The sequence below is a fragment of the Pituophis catenifer genome, unplaced genomic scaffold (genome assembly GCF_029215685.1).
Source record: "Pituophis catenifer annectens isolate HBS135680 unplaced genomic scaffold, rPitCat1.0.hap2 SCAF_1, whole genome shotgun sequence".
In the NCBI taxonomy this organism is placed as follows: domain Eukaryota; kingdom Metazoa; phylum Chordata; class Lepidosauria; order Squamata; family Colubridae; genus Pituophis; species Pituophis catenifer.
In genome coordinates, this window is record NW_027256881.1 from 347869204 (window position 1) to 347890450 (window position 21247).

Consider the following 21247-nt stretch of genomic DNA (forward strand, 5'->3'; position numbering starts at 1 on the left):
ACAACTATCTGGGAGGGAAAAAAATTCAATCACTCCTGGAGTGACAGAGCCTTTAATTTAGGAAGCATCATCTTTGGCTCTCCAGTTGGGACCACCGGTTGCATAATGCCTTTGCTAGCCTTGCTGGTGGACAGAATGTCAGGCCTGTCCCAGCTTAGACATTTAGGAAAGAAAAATCCTTGACTCTCTTTGTAGAGTTGGATATACTTTTACTAAAAGTCAAGTGGTTACAGTGTAAGCAAAGCCAGGTCTGAAGATTCTTGTATAAACCATGTGATTTCCCCTACTCCCATATGTCCCATATGTCATCTTGTTAGTGTCCAATAAGGTTAAAATTAGTTGTTTTGGTAATAGTTCTAAAGTTTGATACTTATTTGGTGGCCCTTTGCATTCTATTCCCATGCCTCTGTCCTTGGATCGTTCAGTCATTGTCTCTGGTTGCAAAGTTACTATTTCATCATTGTTGCTAAACAAGCACTATCTGTCATGTTTATGTAGCTATTACAACTGCTTAAGCCTTCAGGCTCCAAATGCAGGACCAAAAATCAATAATCAATTCTCACAGCAGTATTGCTTGTTAAGAGTGTGCCCAGGGTAAATTTTCTCCAGAGAATAGTGGGAGGAACTCTTGAAGACCAAAGATTGCACTCATATTTATACATTTGAGAAAGAAGGAGAAAATGATTTATGCATAAGGTGGTGTAATCATACCTATTTATAATTAACAAACTATCAGTTATGTTGCCACTCTTCTACTGTTACTATCTTCAACAGAGAAATATTCTCTTAATAAAAAAGGATATCAGTTACGTTGCCATAGAAATGTTGATAAAGCTTATTGAAAGCCAGAGAATTGCTATTTTATGGGCCTGTTAGCACACATTCCTCCATTGTTTCTATTTCCCACATGAGAGGCCATTTTATGGAAAGGGAGATGTTATTAAAAAGAACTGAATACTGGCAGAGAACTCTATATAGCCTCAGACGTCTAAGGAAACAACCATATAGGCCTAAAAACACTAATTCCAACTCTTTAAAACACTATTTTAAAAAATAATTAAATTAAAAAGAATGGAATGAGAAAATGTCCTCCTTGAAATAATGAATACATCTTTAATAACTAGTTTTCCATCAACATTAGGCACTGGACAACATGAGGATATTTTGAAGGAATGATAAAGAAAAGGCTGGGTGATTGCTGTTGACCACAGGTAAATTCTAACCAGTTGCAGCATTTGATAAGGAATTTTTTAATGGAGAAATTACTCTTTGATGACATCATATTCTAAACATGCCACAAAGAGAAATATAAATATAAAAAGCAGATCCCGGCATTAGTTAGACATTCTTGTTTCTTACTATATTTTCTCTACAATTCAGATCGGGCCTCAGCAGAATAATGTAGCATTTGGGGACAAAAATACAGGCCAAGAGAGCAGCCCCGGAGGCCAAAATGGAGAAAATCTCCACAGCCACCATGGACTTTCCTTTGGTGCTCAGGTAGGTGGGGAGGAAGGAGACCCAGACACTGCAAAAGACCAGCATGCTAAAAGTAATGAACTTGGCTTCATTAAAACTATCAGGCAATTTTCTAGCTAGAAATGCCACTGTGAAACTGACAAGGGCCAAAAGTCCTAGGTAAGAGAGGACACCGTAAAACATTAAAGCTGAACCTTCCTTACATTCTAAGATGGTCTCTTCAAACAAGGAATGAAAGTCCAAGTCGAGAAATGGAGGAGAGGTTCCAAGCCAGGTGGCACAAAGGACTGCCTGGACCAGGGGACAAGCTAAGACAATAGAGTTGGTCAGTGGTTTTCCTAAGAGTTTCCTTGACCTGTTTCCAGGCTTGGTGGCCATGAAGGCCAGAACCACCATGACAGTTTTTGCCAACACAGAGGAAACTGCAAGGGAAAAGAGAATGGCAAAGGCAGATTGTCGTATAAGACAGGTGACCTTCCCTGGTTCACCAATGAAGAGGAAGGAGCAGAGAAAGCAGAGGAGGAGGGAGACCAGCAGGATGTAGGTGAGTTCTCTGTTGTTGGCTTTAACAATTGGTGTATCATAATGTTTATAGAAAATCACCAGGACTGCAGATGTGCTCACAGAGAGAAAAAGAGTGAGAGAAACTAAAGTGTATCCCAGGGTGTCTTGATAGGCAAGGAAGTGGATCTTCTTGGCAATGCATTGGTCCTTGTCCTTGTTGGGATATTGGTCTTCTGGGCAGGGTTCACAGTGAGCAGCATCTGAAATCAAGAATCTTTGTTTAAGAATTCATTCATTCAAGTAAATCATGCTGCATTTATAATTCTAGGATAGATGAGCCAGTGACGAGGATTAGTTCAATTCCAGCTATCCATTCACTATGCACTTCCATGAGTAATCTTGCTTTCAGTTTGAGATTGCTGCCTGTTTTTTCCCATACTTTATAATGGAACCCACAGAAGATCAATAGACCTGTTATCCAGGAATGTTGCTGTTTTGTTTATGTGTACATTATCCTTGCCTTAACCTCTCTGCTTTGTGCTTCAAAAGTGTTCATTCAAACTTACTATCAGAGAGACACTGATAGACATATCTCCTCTTTCTCTGGCAGGTCTATTTCCTCAGAGTTTGAAAGTATAGATGGATGAAGCATGTCCTAAGTAATAAGAATTAAAGCTTGGACTGAAAACCCCACTTCCTTAGGAAAAGATTAGAATTTGGGTTTAACAATTAGATATTAGAGGAGGAGTTGAAATGAAAGTTGGAGATTCATAAATTCTGCTCTAAGACCATCCTGCATGGAACTGCTGAGGATTAGGAAAGGCGACTTCTGTGGCCAGAACAATTTAGATCCATCAACTGAAAAGTTCTAGTGAAAAATACGAGTGCATGCCAATCATATCAAAAATGATCACAATAAAGAAAATAGATTTAATGAATGTCTTCTTTGATCTTGGAAGATCTACTTTTCAAGTTTGCTCTACCTGTCTGATTAGAAATGGTCCCTTTTGGACAAACTTCACACTGGTAGCAGCAAACCTGCTCGCCCTCTGGAACTCTTCTCCTCTCTCCTGCATGGCACCTCTTTGTGCCACATCTGGCAAAGGGGATGGTCTGAAAGAGAAATATTTGAAATTACCTAAGCAATGAACTTGCTGCATTCATTCTTTCCCTCATTCATTCTTTTCCTATTTCCCTTTTTTATTCCTACTTCTATTTTCAGATTCACTTCTTAGGAAATAGATTGCCACCATCTATCAAAAACCAGGAACAGCTGCTGGGGGATTCAGGCCATTGGCACTCCCAACCTACCATCAGATGTTGGAGATTGGAACTGGGATCTCAGCCTGTAGAGGAAGGCTTGTGACTGAACTACAGCATTTCTAAAAAAAGAACCATGAGGATACACTGAGCATCAATGGTCCATGGAAATCACTGTTGCTTGCTGTAATTGCATCCTGCAGCATTTCAAGCATTTTTCCCAAGGCTAACCCTTTGTGGAATGACACAAATCAGGCATGAAACGTGTTACATGCAAAGCTGATTTTACACCAAATGACTGCCAAGATTTCTGACTCAATTGATTATTTTTCCAGTTAGAAAGATGTTGTACATCTCAAGAAGAGAATGAATCTTTCCTTCAATTTACAACATTTCCTTGCAGCTCACCTTTGTGCCCCAGACGATTCCATCAGATTTAATGGTGAAATCTTGTCCTGGGGGAGCCTCAGGATTTACTTGCCCAACCTTCTTGGGGAGAAAAGATTGATTGGGGAGGAAAACCCAGTTGAGAAGATCGTAACGAGCAGATCCCAGTCCATCTTCTGAGAAGGAGACTTCCTCTCCATCACTGTTGTTGAACTGCATATTCCTCAAATAGGGAAGAATCTGAAAGAAAGGAGACCTTCAGAAATAGGAGTATTTGGTTAGAGCTACGGTTATGGCTTCTATCAGAACATGGTGACCATCTTGAGAAGATGAGTTCATGTCTGAAAAGCTAGAGGAGTTCTCTTGGTGGAGAACTGAGGAATCTGCAGTAACACCAAATATTTAACTCTGAAACTACAAATGGTTTTCCTTTGGTCCTTTGTATCATGGTTTCTTCAAATCAAGCTTTATCAGAATAAGTACACTGAAAGATTTTAGTGCCACATTCCAAAATTAATCATAATTAATTAATTAATTAAATTTATTTATTTGTCAATCATATATAAGATAACAGGTAAAAGTATAAACAGAATTTGGATACATGAAAAGATTAAAAAAAAAAGGAATATTAGGACAGGGACATTAGGCTTGTTGGGATGCTTATGCACGCCACTTACAGACGTCTTGGGAATGGGGTGAGGTCAACAGTAGAAAATCTAAGGTTAAAGTTTTGGGGGTTTGGGGAAGTAACCACAGAGTCAGGTATTGCATTCCAGGCATTGAGCACTCTGTTGCTGAAGTCGTATTTTCTGCAATCGAGTTTGGAGCAGTTTACCTTGAGTTTGTATCTATTATGTGCTCGTGTATTATTGTGGTTGAAGCTGAAGTAGTCATTGACAGGTAGGACATTGTAGCAGATAATTTTGTATACTACATTTAGGTCAGACTGAAGGTGGTGTAGTTCTAAATTGTCTAATCCCAAGATTTCGTGCCTGGTAGCATAAGGTATTCTGTTGTGAGCAGAGGAGTGGAGGACTTCTCTTCTCGTGAAATATCTCTGGACTCGCTCAATTGTATTAATGTCTGAAATACAGTGCGGATTCCAGGCAGATGAGCTGTATTGAAGAATTGGCCTAGCAAAGGTTTTGTATGTCCTAGTTTGCAGTATAATATTACCAGAAATGAAGCTTTGCAAGATTAGATTAACAACTCTTAATGCTTTTTTGGCAATGTTGTTACAGTGAGCTCTGGCACTTAGAACATTTCAGATGAGTGCTCCAAGATCTTTGACAGAATGAGGGTCGTCTACGGGGTCGTATATGGTTTTCCTCCTGTAATACTTGATTACATGTAGTTTTAAATATTTACTTTGTCCTGGGGTCTTGTAACCGATAAATTCACTTTAGCAACAATTAAATAATTGGTATGAGAACAGAGTAGAATTCCTTTGATTTTCTCTGTCTGAGAATTCAACAGAGCAAGAACAAAGTCTGATGAAATGGGCATCAAGGAAAAGGAAAGGCTTGTTTTTTCTCTTCACTGTCCAGAGAAGTTCAATGTCTATCCATTAATGCAGAAAAGTCTGATGTGTTTGAGACAAAAAACCCATTAAAACTATTTTGAGTCCTGCTTTATGTGCTCAGGTGAACCAAGATTTGCTGCATTCACACTACAACCTGAGCAGTACAATAAATGTAAAACTGGACAAATTGGGTGGGGTCAAACAGGATGTTAACTGATAGAAACATAAACCAAGGGTAAAAGGAATTGAGTGTCTTTCTACAAGTTGGATTTGGGTTATATGGTAAGGGAAACGGAGGTTGTTATGCAACTGTCTCAAGTAGGACTTCTACTGACTTCTAGAAGCTTCTTACTCAAACACAGCCAGATTGTTCTTTTGGTCTCAGCTGACATCTACTCCCTGTCATGGTTAGCTCCTGAAACTCTGGCAACCATTGAAGCCTTTCAGGACTTTATGAAGGTCTTTCTTCTATGGATCTTATGGACAGCTCATTTGGTTTACTTCTCTTCTCCCCCCACCCCCAAACTCTTCCAACAAAACATTATTCTTATTTCATATATTTGTAATAAATGCTTTTAATATGTTTTCCTTTCTAAGGAAGCCACAGAAATTACCTGCCATGACTGGACTTTGGAGATCCTCTTTCCAAGCCTCATCATGGTTGGCTGGGCTCTGGGTCCATACATTGCATGTAAAGTGTGTGCCACAGCAAAAATGGCATTGTAGATATTGTAACTTTCAGCTGTCATGCTTGTTTCAAAAATGTAATTGGGCAGATTCTGCAGATTCTCCTTTCCTGTACATTGTTTTTCCCCCTTTGGAAGGATCTTGCCTGGTTGGTGAATCTTGCAGCGAAAGACCTTTTCCCACCATAGAGGGAGAAATACATCCCCTTGTGGGTTCAAGGGGTCTAAAGACAGAAGAAAATGTTTGAATTCTGAGACATCCCCGGTGTGGTCCCTGAAATGCAAGACTCCATGGAAAGTCTTTAGAAATCGCAAGGTGTTTTTATATTCCCTCGCACTAAGTTTCCAATGGGAGGTTAAGATCCAAACATTCTGAAATGTTTTTATCTTTAATTTTTTATGGAGAGACAAAATTGTCTGTACACTGAAAGTACAACTGGGGTCTCCAAAGAGAATAATCACTTCAGTTTTTGACCAAGTCTGGAAATTGAGAAGTAATTTTTTGAATATAATCTCAAAATCATGTGATTTCAGCCTTTTAGTGAAGGCCAGGCCGATCTCCTTCTCCTTAAGCATTGGCATCAGAGTTGAGATGAAATGTTCTCCCCTGTCATCTTCAGTGGTGAAAAGTCCAACCCAGTTCCACTGGAAATACAGGAGCAGCTGGACTAAACCCACATACTGAGGAGATTCCTTGGCATTAATCTGGAAGAAGGAAGGATAAACTCTTCTCTCTCCCTGAGAGAACTCAAAGCCAACACCGAGCTGAAAAACAATGAGATTCATCTTTCAAAGACAAAGTAAAGTCTTAGGGCAACTTTAGGAGTCACCATTGTGTGGCTTTTGCTCCACCAGTCAGGCTGACTCACTCTCAGTGGGAAGCTTCATCTCCTTCCCTTCTTAGGGAGAGCCACCACTTACACATCTTGACTGATTGTGATATGTCAGAAGACAAGAGAAGAACCCAACAACCTGATGCAGGAAATAAATGTTACTAAAATGGTGGCCACCCTTTTATGAAGAATAAACAAAGAGTCACAGGCTCATGATGTGCTTCCCCCAAACTACTTTTAATTTCCTCTTGGCTTATGTGTGTGTTTTCATCTTTGCCTTATCCATATTGTATCCAAGGGAGCTCTCTTACCTGTGGGACCTTGAAGATGCTGAAGATGGAGGCCATCAGCCTTGAGAGTTTGGAGTTGAGATCACCAATGACAGACAGCAGAGTGTCCTGCAGCTCACATTTGTACCCTGGAACCACTTGGCCTCATGAGGAGAGCATGGAGAGGCTGTTTAAAGAAATAACTATCATAGTCTGGAAATGGCCATGGATGTGGAAGCCAAGGGAGATGTTGGGGAGTAGAAGAAAATCCTTATTGACCTCGGACACAGCAAACATCAATGCAAGGAACTGCTGGTAGTTACTGGGGATGAATCTGTAGTGAGCAAAACATTGGCAAACATTACAAGAAAGCTTGTGCATGGCTGTAGAATTTGCTTTAGTGTTTGGGGGGACTTTTGAGGGCAGAAACTCCCAAATTTCAATGGGTTTGGGTTTTTTTCAGAAGATTTTCCTTGGCTAAACTTGGATGACTTTGTGAGAAAGGAAACAAGTCTTTCCGTAGATATCCGGACTGTTTTATACTCTCTATCATCCCAGCCATATTCACTTTGCTGCGGTGGCTGTAATCCTTTCCAACTGCTTCACTTTCAATGTAATTATTTAAGGTCTCTCTTGGAGCAGCTTCTTCAGGTGTGGTAAGGATTGCTGAGCACAGGACTACAGTGGGGATCACCTCATAGATTTACTGAAGGTCACTATTCATCAGCAATGCTGATTCCAACACTGAGAGGGATCTTTGTAACTCCTGAACACCTGAAGCGTGCTGAGCTTTTATTTGTATTTTCTATCAGAAGTTAGTGGTGAGATTAATATTATAATTTGACTTCTTCACTAGTCCAGCAAAGCTTCCCTCTTCATTTTTGTTGTTTATCATCTATCTGATGAGGAGATTGAGAATTCCAGCCTATTTGAAGAGCTTCCTAATTTATCGAGAAAAGCACAAAATATGCACTACACCAGAACAGTTCAAAACACTAGAAGTATTTTTTGAAAAAAGTCCCTGAATGTAAAGCAAAGAAACAATTTATCTCCATGTTTCCCCTTCAGCTGAAACTTACCCCTTTTTAAAAACAAACTTCACTGTATTAAAGTCTATGACAGGAGACTTGTTAATGCTTCCCAAGGGCAAATTCCCACCAATAACGAGATCACCAGGCCTGTAGTAGCTTCCATCTAATTCGATATAATCCCTGAACACACACATGGTTTGAAGCCTCTTTGCTGTAGTTGGAGCCAGGAGCCAGGAGCCAGAAAAGCATCAGCATCAGAAGTAGCATAACTCCTGCCCAGTCTTTCTACACACACATATGGTTTGCAGCCTTTTCAGAGAAGTTGGAGATAGGAGCAGGAAGGGCATCAGCAGTAGCATGACTCCTGCCCCATCTTTCTTGTCTTCTTCCCTCCTAGAACAGAAAAGAAACTTTGTCAACTGATAAATGCCCTCCAGAGGCTCAGACATGGAAGTTGCTAGGCAGCAAGGAGGCTGGTACAGTAGTAATGATCCCAACTGGTCCTGTGAAGGAATCTTCCAGAAAAGAATTTCAGACCTGGCAATTTGGGGAGCAGCACCCCAAAAGACCTAAAGAGATGCCCGGATGACAATTCCTACCCTTAGGCTACAGCAACAGAAATTTTCAAGTCTTGCAATAAATTGCAGTTAATATCCTGAGATTCTTCCTACGCTATTGTTTAACGCAGTGATTCCCAAACTTGGCTATTTTAAGATGCATGGACTTCAACTCCCAGAATTCCCCAGCCAGTATGCCTGGTTGAGGAATTCTAGGAGTTGAAGTCCATACATCTTAAAATAGCCAAGTTTGGGAAACACTGGCTTAACGCATTGTAAGCCGCCCTGAGTTTCCAGAGAAGGGCAGCATATAAATCAAATTAAAAAAAAAAAATCCATTTATGCCTTGTGCCACTATTTGCAAGTTGCCCTCCTATTATCTGACCAAACTAGGGCATAAACCAAAATCCATCTTGTGTTCAGGGGTCACTTCCATGTAGGTCAACAACACAATTTCCCCATGACTCCATCTGCTCTGGGAATTACAAGAGACACAAAGATGTTTTCCATTCTGCTGCATGAAGAGAAGCTGTTGCTAAGGGGACACGTCAATGGCTTTTCCCTGCAATTATCACAAGAACAGTCATTTTTCATTTATCCCCTGTGGATTTCCAGACACAAAGATATTCCAGGATGAAACTTGCTTTAAAAATTATCTCTGAGTTCACCAAATGGGGGGCAGATCATGTCACCTTAGCCTGCCTTGCAAAGAGCTCACTCTTGCGTTTGAAGAGACTCACATGCCTTTGTTTCCTCTATGGTCACAGTCCAAGCTCAGGTAAGAGGAAGGATTTTTGATATAAATTTGTCCTGGTGCCATCCAGGTGGCACAGGTGGTGTCTGATCTGCTAAAGTTTCAGTGAGATTTCAGAAGCAACCTTCAAATCAGTTTCTGCATAAACCTTGTGTTCTGTTCTAGGAGGGAAGGTGATAAGAATGACCGGGCAGGAGTCATGCTACTTCTGATGCTTCTGATGCTCTTCTGGCTCCTGGCTCCAACTACAGCACAGAGGGTGCAAAACATATCTGTGTTCAGGGATTATGGACAGTTAGAGGAAAGTAACTACAGGCCTGGTGATCTCATTATTGGTGGGAATTTACCCTTGCGAATGATTTTCAAGCCTCCTGACCTAGATTTTAATACAGTGAATCTTCTTTTAGAAAATATGTAAGTTTCAGCTGAAGGAGAAACATGCAGATAAATGTTCTCTTTGCTTAAAATTCTGGGACTCCTTTCAGAAATACTTCTTCTAGTGTTTTGAACAGTCCTGGTGTAGTGCGCATTTTGTGCTTCTCTCAGTAAATTAGGAAGCTCTTCAAATAGGCTGGAATTCTCAATCTCTTCATCAGGAAGATGATAAACAATAAAATGAAGAGGGAAGCTATGCTGACCTAGTGAAGAAGTTAAATTATAATATTAATCTGAACAGAAGCTTCTGGTAGAAAATTCAAATAAAAGCTCAACACTCTTCAAGTGTTCAGGGGTTACAAAAATCCCTCTCAGTTTTGGAATCAGCATTGCTGATGAATAATGGCCTTCAGTAAAGCTATGAGGTGACTCCCACTGTAGTCCTGTGCTCAGCAATCCTTACCACACCTGAAGAAGCTGCTGCCAGAGGGACCTTAAATAATGATGGTGAAAGGGGAGCAGTTGGAAAGGATTACAGCCCCTAAAGCAGAGTGAATATGGAAGGAATCGATAGAGAGTATAAACCAGTCCATGATATTTATGGAAAGGCTTGTCTCCTCTCTCACAAAATCATCCAAGTTTAGTCAAGGGAAATCCTTTGAATAAAAATGCAAACACAATGAAATTTGGGAGTTTCTCCCACCATAAGTCCCCCCAAACAGTGAAGCAAATTCTACAGCCATGCACAAGCTTTCCTGTCATGTTCACCAATGTTTTTCTCACTACAGTCTCCTACCCAGTAACTACCAGGAGTTCCTTGCATTGATGTTTGCTGTCTCCCAGGTCAATAAGGAGTTTCTTCTGCTCCCCAACATCACCCTTGGCTTCCACATCTACCGCCATTTCCAGAGGGAGGAGATTATTTCCTTAAACAGCCTCTCCATGCTCTCCTCACGAGGCCAAGTGGTTCCAGGGTACAAATGTGACCTGGAGGACACTCTGCTGTCCGTCATTGGTGGTCTCACTGCCAAGATTTCAATGGAGATGGCCTCCATCTTCAGCATCTTTAAGGTCCCACAGGTAAGAGAGCTCTCTTGGATAGAGTATGGAACAGACAAAGATCAGAAGCACAGACAGAAGCCAAAAATAAAACTAAAAGTATTTTTTGTTGGGGTGGGGAATATAATGAGCTTGTGACTCTTAGTTTATTTTTTATTAAACAGTAGCCATCATTTTAGAGCCATTTATTCTCTGTATCAGGTTGTTGGTTTCTTCTCTTGTCTTCTGATGTACCACAACTAATAAAAATGGCTAAGAAGGGAAGAAGATGAAGTTTGCCAGTCAAAGTGAGTCAGCCTGTCTGCGAGGGCCATCAACCAGACAATGGTAACTACTAAAGTCAACATAAAACTTACTATGTCTTTGAAAAAATAATCTCACTTTCTCCAGCTCGGTGTTGGCTTTGAGTTCTCTGAGGGAGAGAGAAGAGTTTATCCTTCCTTCTTCCGGATTAATCCCAAGGAATCTCCTCAATATGTGGGTTTAGTCCAGCTGCTCCTGCATTTCCAGTGGAACTGGGTTGGGCTTTTTGCCCCTGAAGATGAGAGGGGAGAACGTTTCATCTCAACTCTGATGCCAATGCTCCAAGAGAAGGAGATCTGCCTGGCCTTCACTCTAATCCTGGAATTGGATGATACTGAAATCAATCATAAGAAGTTTATTCTTAATTTCCTTACCTTGTCTAAAACAGAAGTGTTTATTCTGTTTGCAGACTCAATTGTTACTCTCACTGTAATAGAGGGGATGTATTCTTTTGAAAACCAGAGGAAAGTATCATTTAGGAAAGTTTATATCTTCACTTCCCATTGGAAACTTGGCGTGGAAGAATCTGAACACACATTGCAATATGTAAAGCTTCATCATGGGGTCTTGCATTTTAGGGACCACCCCGGGAATGTCTCTGAATTCAGCCACTTCCTCCTGTCTTTAGACCCCTTGAACCCCCAAGGAGATGTCTTTCTCCCTGTATGGTGGGAAGCAGTCTTTGGCTGCAAGATACATAAATCAGGAAAGATCCCTCCGAAGGGGGAAAAACAATGTACAGGAAAGGAGAATCTACAGAATCTGCAAAATTACATTTTTGAAACAAGAATGACAGGTGACAGTTACAATATCTACAATGCTGTTTATGCTCTGGCATATGCTTTGCATGCAATGTATGGATCCAGAGTTCGACCGACCATGATGAGGCTTGGAAAGAGGAACTCAAATGTCCAGTCATGGCAGGTAATTTCTGGGTCTTTTGACTCAGTCCACAGATAGAAACTAACCAAGGAGAGAAGCGACCTAGAACTAAGGAGAAATTTCTTAAGGAAGGGTTTACCTTTACAAATCGTAGGTGTCCCATTGCTGGAGCCATTTAAGAAGAGACAGGATGGCCACATGTCTAAAACTGTAGAGGGCCTGTTTCTTGAGCAGAGGGTTGGGCTAGAAGACCTCCAATGTCCCTTCCAATAATAGGATTCTGTTTCTATGACAACCACAGCACAGAGCAAGATTCAAAGTGGTCCTAATGGGTTCCTGATCTGAAATTCATCAGAATTTTCTGCATCAAAGGCTAAAATGTTGGACCTCTCTGAATAGTGAAGTGACCAGCCAGGTCAGATGCTTCCTTCCATGTGGCCCAGTAGATCAAAACCAGTTCCTGCATTCTGCTGCCTGAGAATGAGCTAGAGAAAATCAGTGGAATTTTCCATAGTTCTGATAGAAGTGATTTATTTATTTCAAACATTCATTTATCAGTCAACAAGACCTTGGAACTATTTCAAAGTGCACGTAGCGAAGTATACAAGAGGAAAATCCTAAAATTAAATTTAGATTGTGGAACTAAAATTCTTGTATTTTAGTGAAATTGGAGTTGGAAACCATGCCCAGTGATAAAGGGAAAACTGAGTTTCAGAGTAAAATACACCCAATTCTTCAGATTGCCACCAAGAGGTGGAACTATGATGTTCCATTTGTAGCTCTAGGCCCAATACTCCTATTTCTGAAGGTCTCCTTTTTTGCAGATTCTTCCTTATTTGAGGAAGGTGCAGTTCAACAACAGTGCTGGAGATGAGGTCTCCTTCTCAGAAGATGGACTGGGATCTGCTCGTTATGATCTTCTTAACTGGGTTCTCTTCCCCAATCAATCTTTTGTCCCCATGAAGATTGGGCAAGTAAATCCTGAGGCTCCCCCAGGCCACAATTTCACCATTAAATCTGATGGCATTGTCTGGGCCACAAAGGTGAGCTGCAAGGAAATGTTGTAAGTTCACAGAAAGATTCATTCTCTTCTTCTGATGCAGAACATCTTTCTCAATTGAAAAATATTCAGTTGAGTCAGAAATCATGGCAGTCATTTGGTGAAAAATCTGCTTTGAGGTCTGATTTGTGTCATTCCACAAGGGTTAGCCTTGGGATCAACATCTGCTTGAAATGCAGGATGCAATTACATCAAGCCACAGTGATTTCCATGGATCTCAGTTGTATCCTCATGGTTCTTTCTTTTAGAAATGCTGTGGTTCAGTCACAAGCCTTCCTCCTCATGATGGAACACCAGTTCCAATCTCCAGCATCTATTAATGTCTCAGGAATGCCAGTGGCCTGAATCCCTCAGGAGCTGTTCCATATTTCTGATAGACGGTGGCACTGTACCTCTTTAGAAGAGAATCTGAACATAGAAGTAGGAGTGGGGAAAAGAATTAATGCAGCAGATTCATAGCTTAAGTAATTACAAATACTTATCTTTTAGACCATCCCCATTGCCAGGTGTGGAAGGAAGAGATGCCATGCAGGAGAGAGGAGAAGAGTTCCAGAGGGCAAGCAGGTTTGCTGCTACCACTGTGACGCTTGTCCAGAAGGGACCATTTCTAATCAGACAGGTAGAGCAGACTTCAAATTTAAATCTTCCAGAATCAAGGAAGACATTCATAAAATCAGTATATTTTTGTTATTGTGACCATTTTTGATAAAATTGACATGCACTGATACTTTTCAATAGAAACTTTCTATTGATCTAAACTGCCCTGGCCTGCCGTCGGCCAAAAAATGTCAGCTGACAGCCCCCAGGGGGAGAGCCTTCTGTGTGGGGGCACCCGCCATCTGGAACAAGCTCCCCCCGGAGATACGGAGGATCCCGGACCTGCGCGCTTTTTGCCGTGCCATCAAAACATTTCTTTTTCAGCAGGCCAGCCTGGCCTAACCTCTCTTTTAAACTTTTAAACTTTTTTAAAAAAATTAAATTTTAAATTTGTCTTAAGAATTTGGGGTGTTTTAAATTTCGTTTTCTGGGCCAAATTATTTAATTGTATTTTAATGCTTTTTAACATTTGTATTATATGTATTTTATCTGGCTGTTCACCGCCCTGAGTCCTTCGGGAGTAGGGCGGTATACAAATTTAAATAATAATAATAATAATAATAATAATAATAATAATAATAATAATAATAATAATAATAATAATAATAATAATAATAACCTCTGAGGAAATAGACCTGCCAGAGAAAGAGGAATTCCATCTATTTATGTCTATTCGATAGGGCAGAAAGGGAGGAATGAACAGATTTTTTAAAAGTTTTTTATATTTATTTATTTATTTATTTATTTATTTATTTATTTATTTATTTATTTATTTATATTTGAATTTATATACCGCCCTTCTCCCCCTAGGGACTGAGGGTGGTGAACAGCCGAAATTAAAATACATACAATATTAAAGTTAAGATAGCTATAATAAATTAAATCAATCGGCCCCCAATTTAAAACCTCAAAGCTATACAATTAAAACTAACCCATAAAAAACCTAATTAGGCTAGGCCGGCTTGCTGAAATAAAAACATCTTCAGGGCCTTACGGAAAGTGCGGAGATCCGGGATCAATCGTATTCCGGGAGGAAGCTCATTCCAGAGGGCAGGTGCCCCCACAGAGAAGGCTTTCCCCCTGGGGGCTGCCAGCTGACATTTCTTGACTGACGGCACCCTGAGGAGGCCCTCTCTGTGAGAGCGTATTGGCCGCTGGGAGGTTATCGGTAGCAGAAGGTGGTCTCATAAATACCCTGGCCCTAAGCCATGGAGCTCTTTAAAGGTGAGAACCAACACCTTGAAGCGCACCCGGAAGTCCACCGGGAGCCAGTGCAGCTCGCGCAGGAGAGGTGTTATATGGGAGCACCATGTTGCTCCCGTAATCACCCGCGCGGCCGCATTCTGGACCAGTTGGAGCCTCCGGGTGCTCCGGGTGCTCCTCAAGGAGAGCCCCATGTAGAGAGTGTTACAGTAGTCCAGGTGGGAAGTGACGAGAGTGTGAGTGACTGAGCGTGAGTGTGCATAAGGAATCCCGATCCAGAAAGGGACATAACTGGCATATCAAGCGAACCTGATAAAAAGCCCCCTTGGCCATGGCCGTCATGTGCTCTTCTAAAGACAGCCATGTATCCAGGAGGACGCCCAAGTTGCGAGCCCCCTCTTTGGGTTTCAATGACATCGATGACATCAGCTGGCTATATCGGGATGCCAGCATCCAGAGCCACTCGGTCTTCGAAGGGTTGAGTCGAAGCCTGTTCCTCCCCATCCAGACCCGCAAGACGGTGCCTCTCACCCACAATCCCTCCAGCCAGTGCAGCATGATACCATGGTCGATGGTATCAAAAGCCGCTGAGAGGTCTAATAGGACCAGAAAAGAGGAGCAACCCCTGTTCAACCAATGCGACCAATGCCGTTTCTGCGCTGTACCCAGGCCTGAAGCCGGACTGGCACGGATCTAGATAGACGGCTTCATCCAGGTACTGCAGGAGCTGTTGCGCAACCACACTCTCAACAACCTTCGCAATAAAGCGAAGGTTGGAGACAGGACGGTAATTTGCCAAAACAGCTGGGTCCAGAGAAGGCTTCTTGAGAAGGGGCCTCACCACTGCCTCTTTCAAGGCAGATGGCAAGAAACCCTCCCCCAGAGAAGGGGAGGGTTTTATACATCTCACTTTGTGAATGGTTTGATTCCTGGGTTTCATACATTTCAATATAAATAATCGTAACAATACTATTCTTAATAATTAAAGCCCATTTTCATTTTTAATTTTACTAACATAGTTTCTACTGTCAACTTTCAACTCTAAACCTTCTCATAATTCTATCATACTTCATATCATCTTAATATCTGTTTCTACTATTTTCCCCCTCATATTTCTACTTCTATTTTAGCCCTATTTTTTCCCCTTACCCCTATCATTCTAATAATCAAAGATTTTACTTTTTTCATTATTAAATATTCCAATATATCAATCATGATCTTTCTCTAGCTTTTTGTTAATAATTACATTTTTAATATATATATATATATATATATATATATATATATATATATATATATAAAAGTTTTTTATTTTGAAGTTTAAAATAAATTTGAACTAACTCCTTATAATCCAACAAAGATAAAAATTCCCATAGATGCACAGTTCTCCTCTTAGCAGCAGATGGCGCTCATGATTCAGCTTGGTATTGCCTCTCTGCATAGTGCTGATTATCCATTTTTAATTATTTTAGATTGTAAATCCAATAGGTGGGCGAACGAATAATAATAAAATTTGATAGTCATAAAATATAAACAATTTCCAGATCAAATTCCAGTATATATATTATTTAAAAAATACCTTTTCAATCTCACATCTTCACTTTGAGAGTTCAATTTTTAAACTTAGTTTTCTTTAAAAAGTTTTCTTCTTAAATATTATAGCTTTTATATATATAAATAAATGTGCTTATTCTGCAGCTAGCAAATAGTTCCAGTATTCTTCCCCCTCATATTTCTTGGGGATATTTTCAAAGAAAATTATTCTTTTGTCCAGTTCACAAGCCACTCACTTTCCCTGCTCCTGCTCAGTCCTGGGTATTAAGGTTGTCTTCAGCTTCAGGCAGCCATATTTGCTGCCGTTGCTCCCTGTCGTTGGCAGAGTGGGCTTTCCTAGTCAGGGAAGGGAGACGTGACTCCCCTCTACCTGCTAAGCTGTCCCCCTTTGCTTCACCACCTCTCCAGGGTGGCTGTGGTCCCGATTTGACCCCTCCAATAATGAGAGGTCAGAGCTGACCACGGAGCTCACAGATCAGGCTTCCGAAGGCACCAGAAGTACAACCAGAAGTCAGGAATGAACAGATTTAAAGTACAAAGCAGAGATGTTAAGGCAGGAATAATGTACTCAAAACAAAACAGCAACATTTCTGGATAACGGATCTGCTGTTCTTCTTTGTGTTCGATTATAAAATGGCGGAAAAACAGACAGGAATCTCAGACTGAAAGCCACATTAGTCATGGAAGTACATAGTGAATGGATAGCTAGAACTGAATAAATCCTTGTCTCTGGCTTATCTATTCCCAGAATCATCATAAATGAAGGATGATTTGCTCTTTTTGATGCCCCATAAATAGTATAGGGGATTGTTTCATTACTCCCTTTGTAGGTAGGTCAACAGCAGATAGGCAATACTCATATCATTTATGCGGGAGGGATAATGTGCATGGTAGTTGTTCAAGAAATCATTAGACAAAGACTTTTGATTTCAGATGCAGCTCGCTGTGACACCTGCCCAGAAGACCAATTTCCCAACAAGGAAAAGGACCACTGCATTGCCAAGAAGATCCACTTCCTTGCCTATCAAGACACCCTGGGATACATTTTAGTTTTTCTTGCTCTTTTTCTCTCTGTGATCACTTCTGTAGTCCTGGTGATTTTCTATAAACATCATGACACACCAATTGTCAAGGCCAACAACCGAGATCTCACCTACATCATCCTGGTCTCCCTCCTGCTCTGCTTTCTCTGCTCCTTCCTCTTCATTGGTCAACCAGGGAAGATCACCTGTCTCTTACAACAATCTGCCTTTGCCATTCTCTTTGCCCTTGCAGTTTCCTCTGTGTTGGCAAAAACTGTCATGGTGGTTCTGGCCTTCATGGCCACCAAGCCAGGGAACAGGACAAGGAAACTCTTAGGAAAACCATTGACCAACTCCATTGTCATAGCCTGTCCCCTGATCCAAGCCCTTCTTTGTGCCACTTGGCTGATAACCTCCCCTCCATTTCCCAGCTGTGACTTTCACTCCTTGTTTGGAGAGACCATCTTGGAATGTAAACAAGGCTCAACTGTAATGTTTTATATTGTCCTTTCTTACCTAGGACTTTTGGCCTTTGTCAGTTTCTCAATGGCCTTTCTGGCTAGGAAATTGCCTGATAGTTTTAATGAAGCCAAGTTCATTACTTTCAGCATGCTGGTCTTTTGCAGTGTTTGGATCTCCTTCCTCCCTACCTACCTGAGCACCAAAGGGAAGTCCATGGTGGCTGTGGAGATCTTCTCCATTTTGGCCTCTGGAGCTGCTCTCTTGGCTTGTATCTTTTTTCCCAAATGCTACATTATTCTGCTGAGGCCGGATCTGAATTGTAGAGAAAATATAGTAAGAAACAAGAATTTCTAACTAATGCAAGGATAGGTCTCATTTATATTTATCTTTGAGATGTGAGTGTGATGATTTCTAAAAGATGATGGCATAAAGGAGGTATTTCTCCATTAAAAATTCCTTATCAGATGCTGCAACTGGTTAGAATTTAACTGTGGTCAGCCAGGCTCACCCAGCCTTTTATTTATCATGCCTTCAAAGTATCCTTGTGTTGTCCGGTGCCCGATGTGGATGGAAAACTGTTTATTAAAGATGTGTTCATTATTTCAAGGAGGACATTTCACATCCTATTCTTTTTAATTTAATTATTTTTAAGGTAGTGATTTAAAGGGTTGATATCAGTGCTTTTAAGCATGTATGGTTGTTTCCTTAGATGGCTGAGGCTTTATAGAGATCTCTACCAGTATTCAATTATTTTTAATAACATCTCCCTTTCCATAAAATGACCTCTCGTATGAGAAATAGAAACAATGGAGGAATGGATTCTAATTGGCCCATGAAGTATCAGACTTGAATTTTCTGGTTTTCAATGAGTTTTATCAAAAATTTCTATGGCAACGTAACTGACATACTTCTTCATTGGGAGAATATTTCTCTGCTGAAAAGTAGAAGAGTAGCAACATAATTGATAGTTTGTTAATTATGAATAGGTACTTACATCATCTATTCCTTATGCATATATCATTTTCTAGAAGCTCTAGCTCAGATATGTCGAACACAAGGCCCATCCCACCCCAATGCACACATAGAGTTGGCAAGCACGCTGGAGCCAATGGTGTTTTGTAGAAGCTGCAGCCCACTGGCGGACACTGTGGCTCCACAGCCCATTCTGGGCAGGTGGGTCTGAGTGCTGGGACCACTGGGCCGGCCCTCCAAGCAGCAGGCAGAGGTAGAGCCATGGGGTCAGGCATGTGATCCAGCCTGCTGAACGCACTGGCAGCCACCCACTCACCCATCCACTCTGATCCACCGTTTGTTTTTGCTTGCACATGATCATCTCAGCTGGGATGGGGCAGGCAGCTGTATGACCACTTTGAAGGCCAAATCTCATGCCCCCCACCATGCATCTGCTTCCACCTGGTCCTTATGCTGCCACCATGGGTCTCAGCCCACACCGTCCAAACCTCCTCCACCTCCGCTAGACACTTGGCATGAGCCTCCCACCCACCACCCCACCTGCAATGGCCCCAGTTTATGGAAAGAGCAGAAGCCCCCATCCCCAACAGGAAGCTGGGACTTCCCTCCCCACTCTGCCTCTCAAAAATCAAATCAAAATTAAAAAAAAATGCACACATAGGAGTTGGCAAGCACGCTGGAGCCAATGGTGTTTTGTAGAAGCTGCAGCCCACTGGTGCACACTGTGGCTCCACAGCCCATTCTGGGCAGGTGGGTCTGAGTGCTGGGACCACCTGTCCGGCCCTCAAAGCAGCAGGCAGAGGTAGAGCCATGGGATCAGGCATGTGATCCAGCCTGCTGAACGCACTGGCAGCTACCCACTCACCCGTCCACTCTGATACACCATTTTTTTTTAATTTGATTTATATGCCGCCCTTCTCCGGAGACTCAGGGCATCTTACAATGTGCTAAGCAATAGCCTTCATCCTTTTGTATATTTATACAAAGTCAGCTTATTGCCCCCACAACTGGGTCCTCAATTTACCTACCTTAGAAAGGATGGAAGGCTGAGTCAACCTTGAGCCTGGGGAGATTCGAACCTGCAGTAATTGCAGGCAGCTGGTGTGACCACTTTGTTTTTTGTTTTTGCTTGCCCATGACCATCTCAGCTGGGATGGGGCAGGCAGCTGTGTGACCACTTTGAAGGCCAAATCTCATGCCTCCCACCATGCATCTGCTTCCACCTGGTCCTGGTGCTGCCACCATGGGTCTCAGCCCACACCGTCCAAACCTCCTCCACCTCCGCTAGACACTTGGCATGAGCCTCCCACCCACCACCCCACCTGCAATGGCCCCAGTTTATGGAAAGAGCAGAAGCCCCCATCCCCAACAGGAAGCTGGGACTTCCCTCCCCATTCTGCCTCTCAAAGGCCCAGAGCTGACTTACCACACCCTGAACCCACATATCTTGGAGCCCCACAGCTAGGCAAGCCATGCCTTGACCCCTGCCTCACCTTGTATAAGCAACACCAGCAGGAACAGCCCCCTCCATCAGGAGCCCCACTGTCCCTCACCAGCCCCACCAGCCCAGGAAGCCCAGCCCAGGCAAGGAGAGTCAGCAGAACAGCAGCAGCCTGGAGCAAGAGGCAAGTAGACCCAGGCATCCCATTGGGGAAGTGCGGCTGGGCTGCAGACTCCCAGTGTCCTTGGAGCTCAAGGGTCAGATTCCTGCTGCCCAGGACCCCAGGCAGCCCATGCTGCCATCCAGGGTTGTCCCCAATGGCCCAAGACGGTCAGTGAGGCTGCTCTGGAGGATGAGTGTCTGGCACGCACTCTGGTCCCACCCCCCACCCCCCGATGTGAGGAATGTCAAGCTGGCGTGGCCTACCTTGGCCACGCCCACACAGGCAACTGCCCCCCCGCCCCCCTCAGGCAATAACAATTCTGATCCAACTCTCAATGAAATGGAGTTTGACATCCCTGCTCTAGCTCTTGTTCCACCAGATTCATCCCTCAGGTTTCTTCAGCAGAGCTCTAGATGTCTCTTGATCCGTGGTAGGATTCAAATCATTTAACAACCGATTTGTCCAGGGTCACGTTGGCTGTTGTTGGAGGCATGGACCATCCCATGGGAGGCCTGGCCCATCCTGAGCCTCCTGTGAGAAGCCAACCTGACCCTGGGTGAACCGGTTGTTAAATCTCTCCACCCTGCTATCAAAGGGTTCCGGGCACTGCACTGCAATGGAGGAAAGGGAAATGGAGCAGCCAGCACAAGGGGAGGAGGAGGAGCAGTGAAAGAGGCCTCCTTCCCTCACTCTGGGCGCTCCCTTTCCTGTTTCTCCATTACAGCCCAAGGCCACAGAGCTTGCCCCCCCCACCACCACCCAAATGCCCTCACTTCTCCCAAGCATTTCTTTGCCTACCTGATTTCCAGCTCCGTCACATTTCTCTCTTGCATTTCTCTCTTGTGCAGAGAAAGAAGTTCGTGGGACTAAAA

General features: G+C 42.4%; 1 protein-coding gene across 1 annotated transcript; it reads right to left on the bottom strand.

Annotated features, from left to right (window-relative positions):
* Positions 1-1386: 1386 nt before the first annotated feature.
* Positions 1387-2217, bottom strand: LOC139308394 (vomeronasal type-2 receptor 26-like; the record flags this gene model as incomplete). The annotated part of the gene is made up of 1 exon (XM_070931915.1): positions 1387-2217. A coding segment is annotated over one exon (831 nt), but the record flags the coding sequence as incomplete, so codon positions are not given.
* Positions 2218-21247: the final 19030 nt, after the last annotated feature.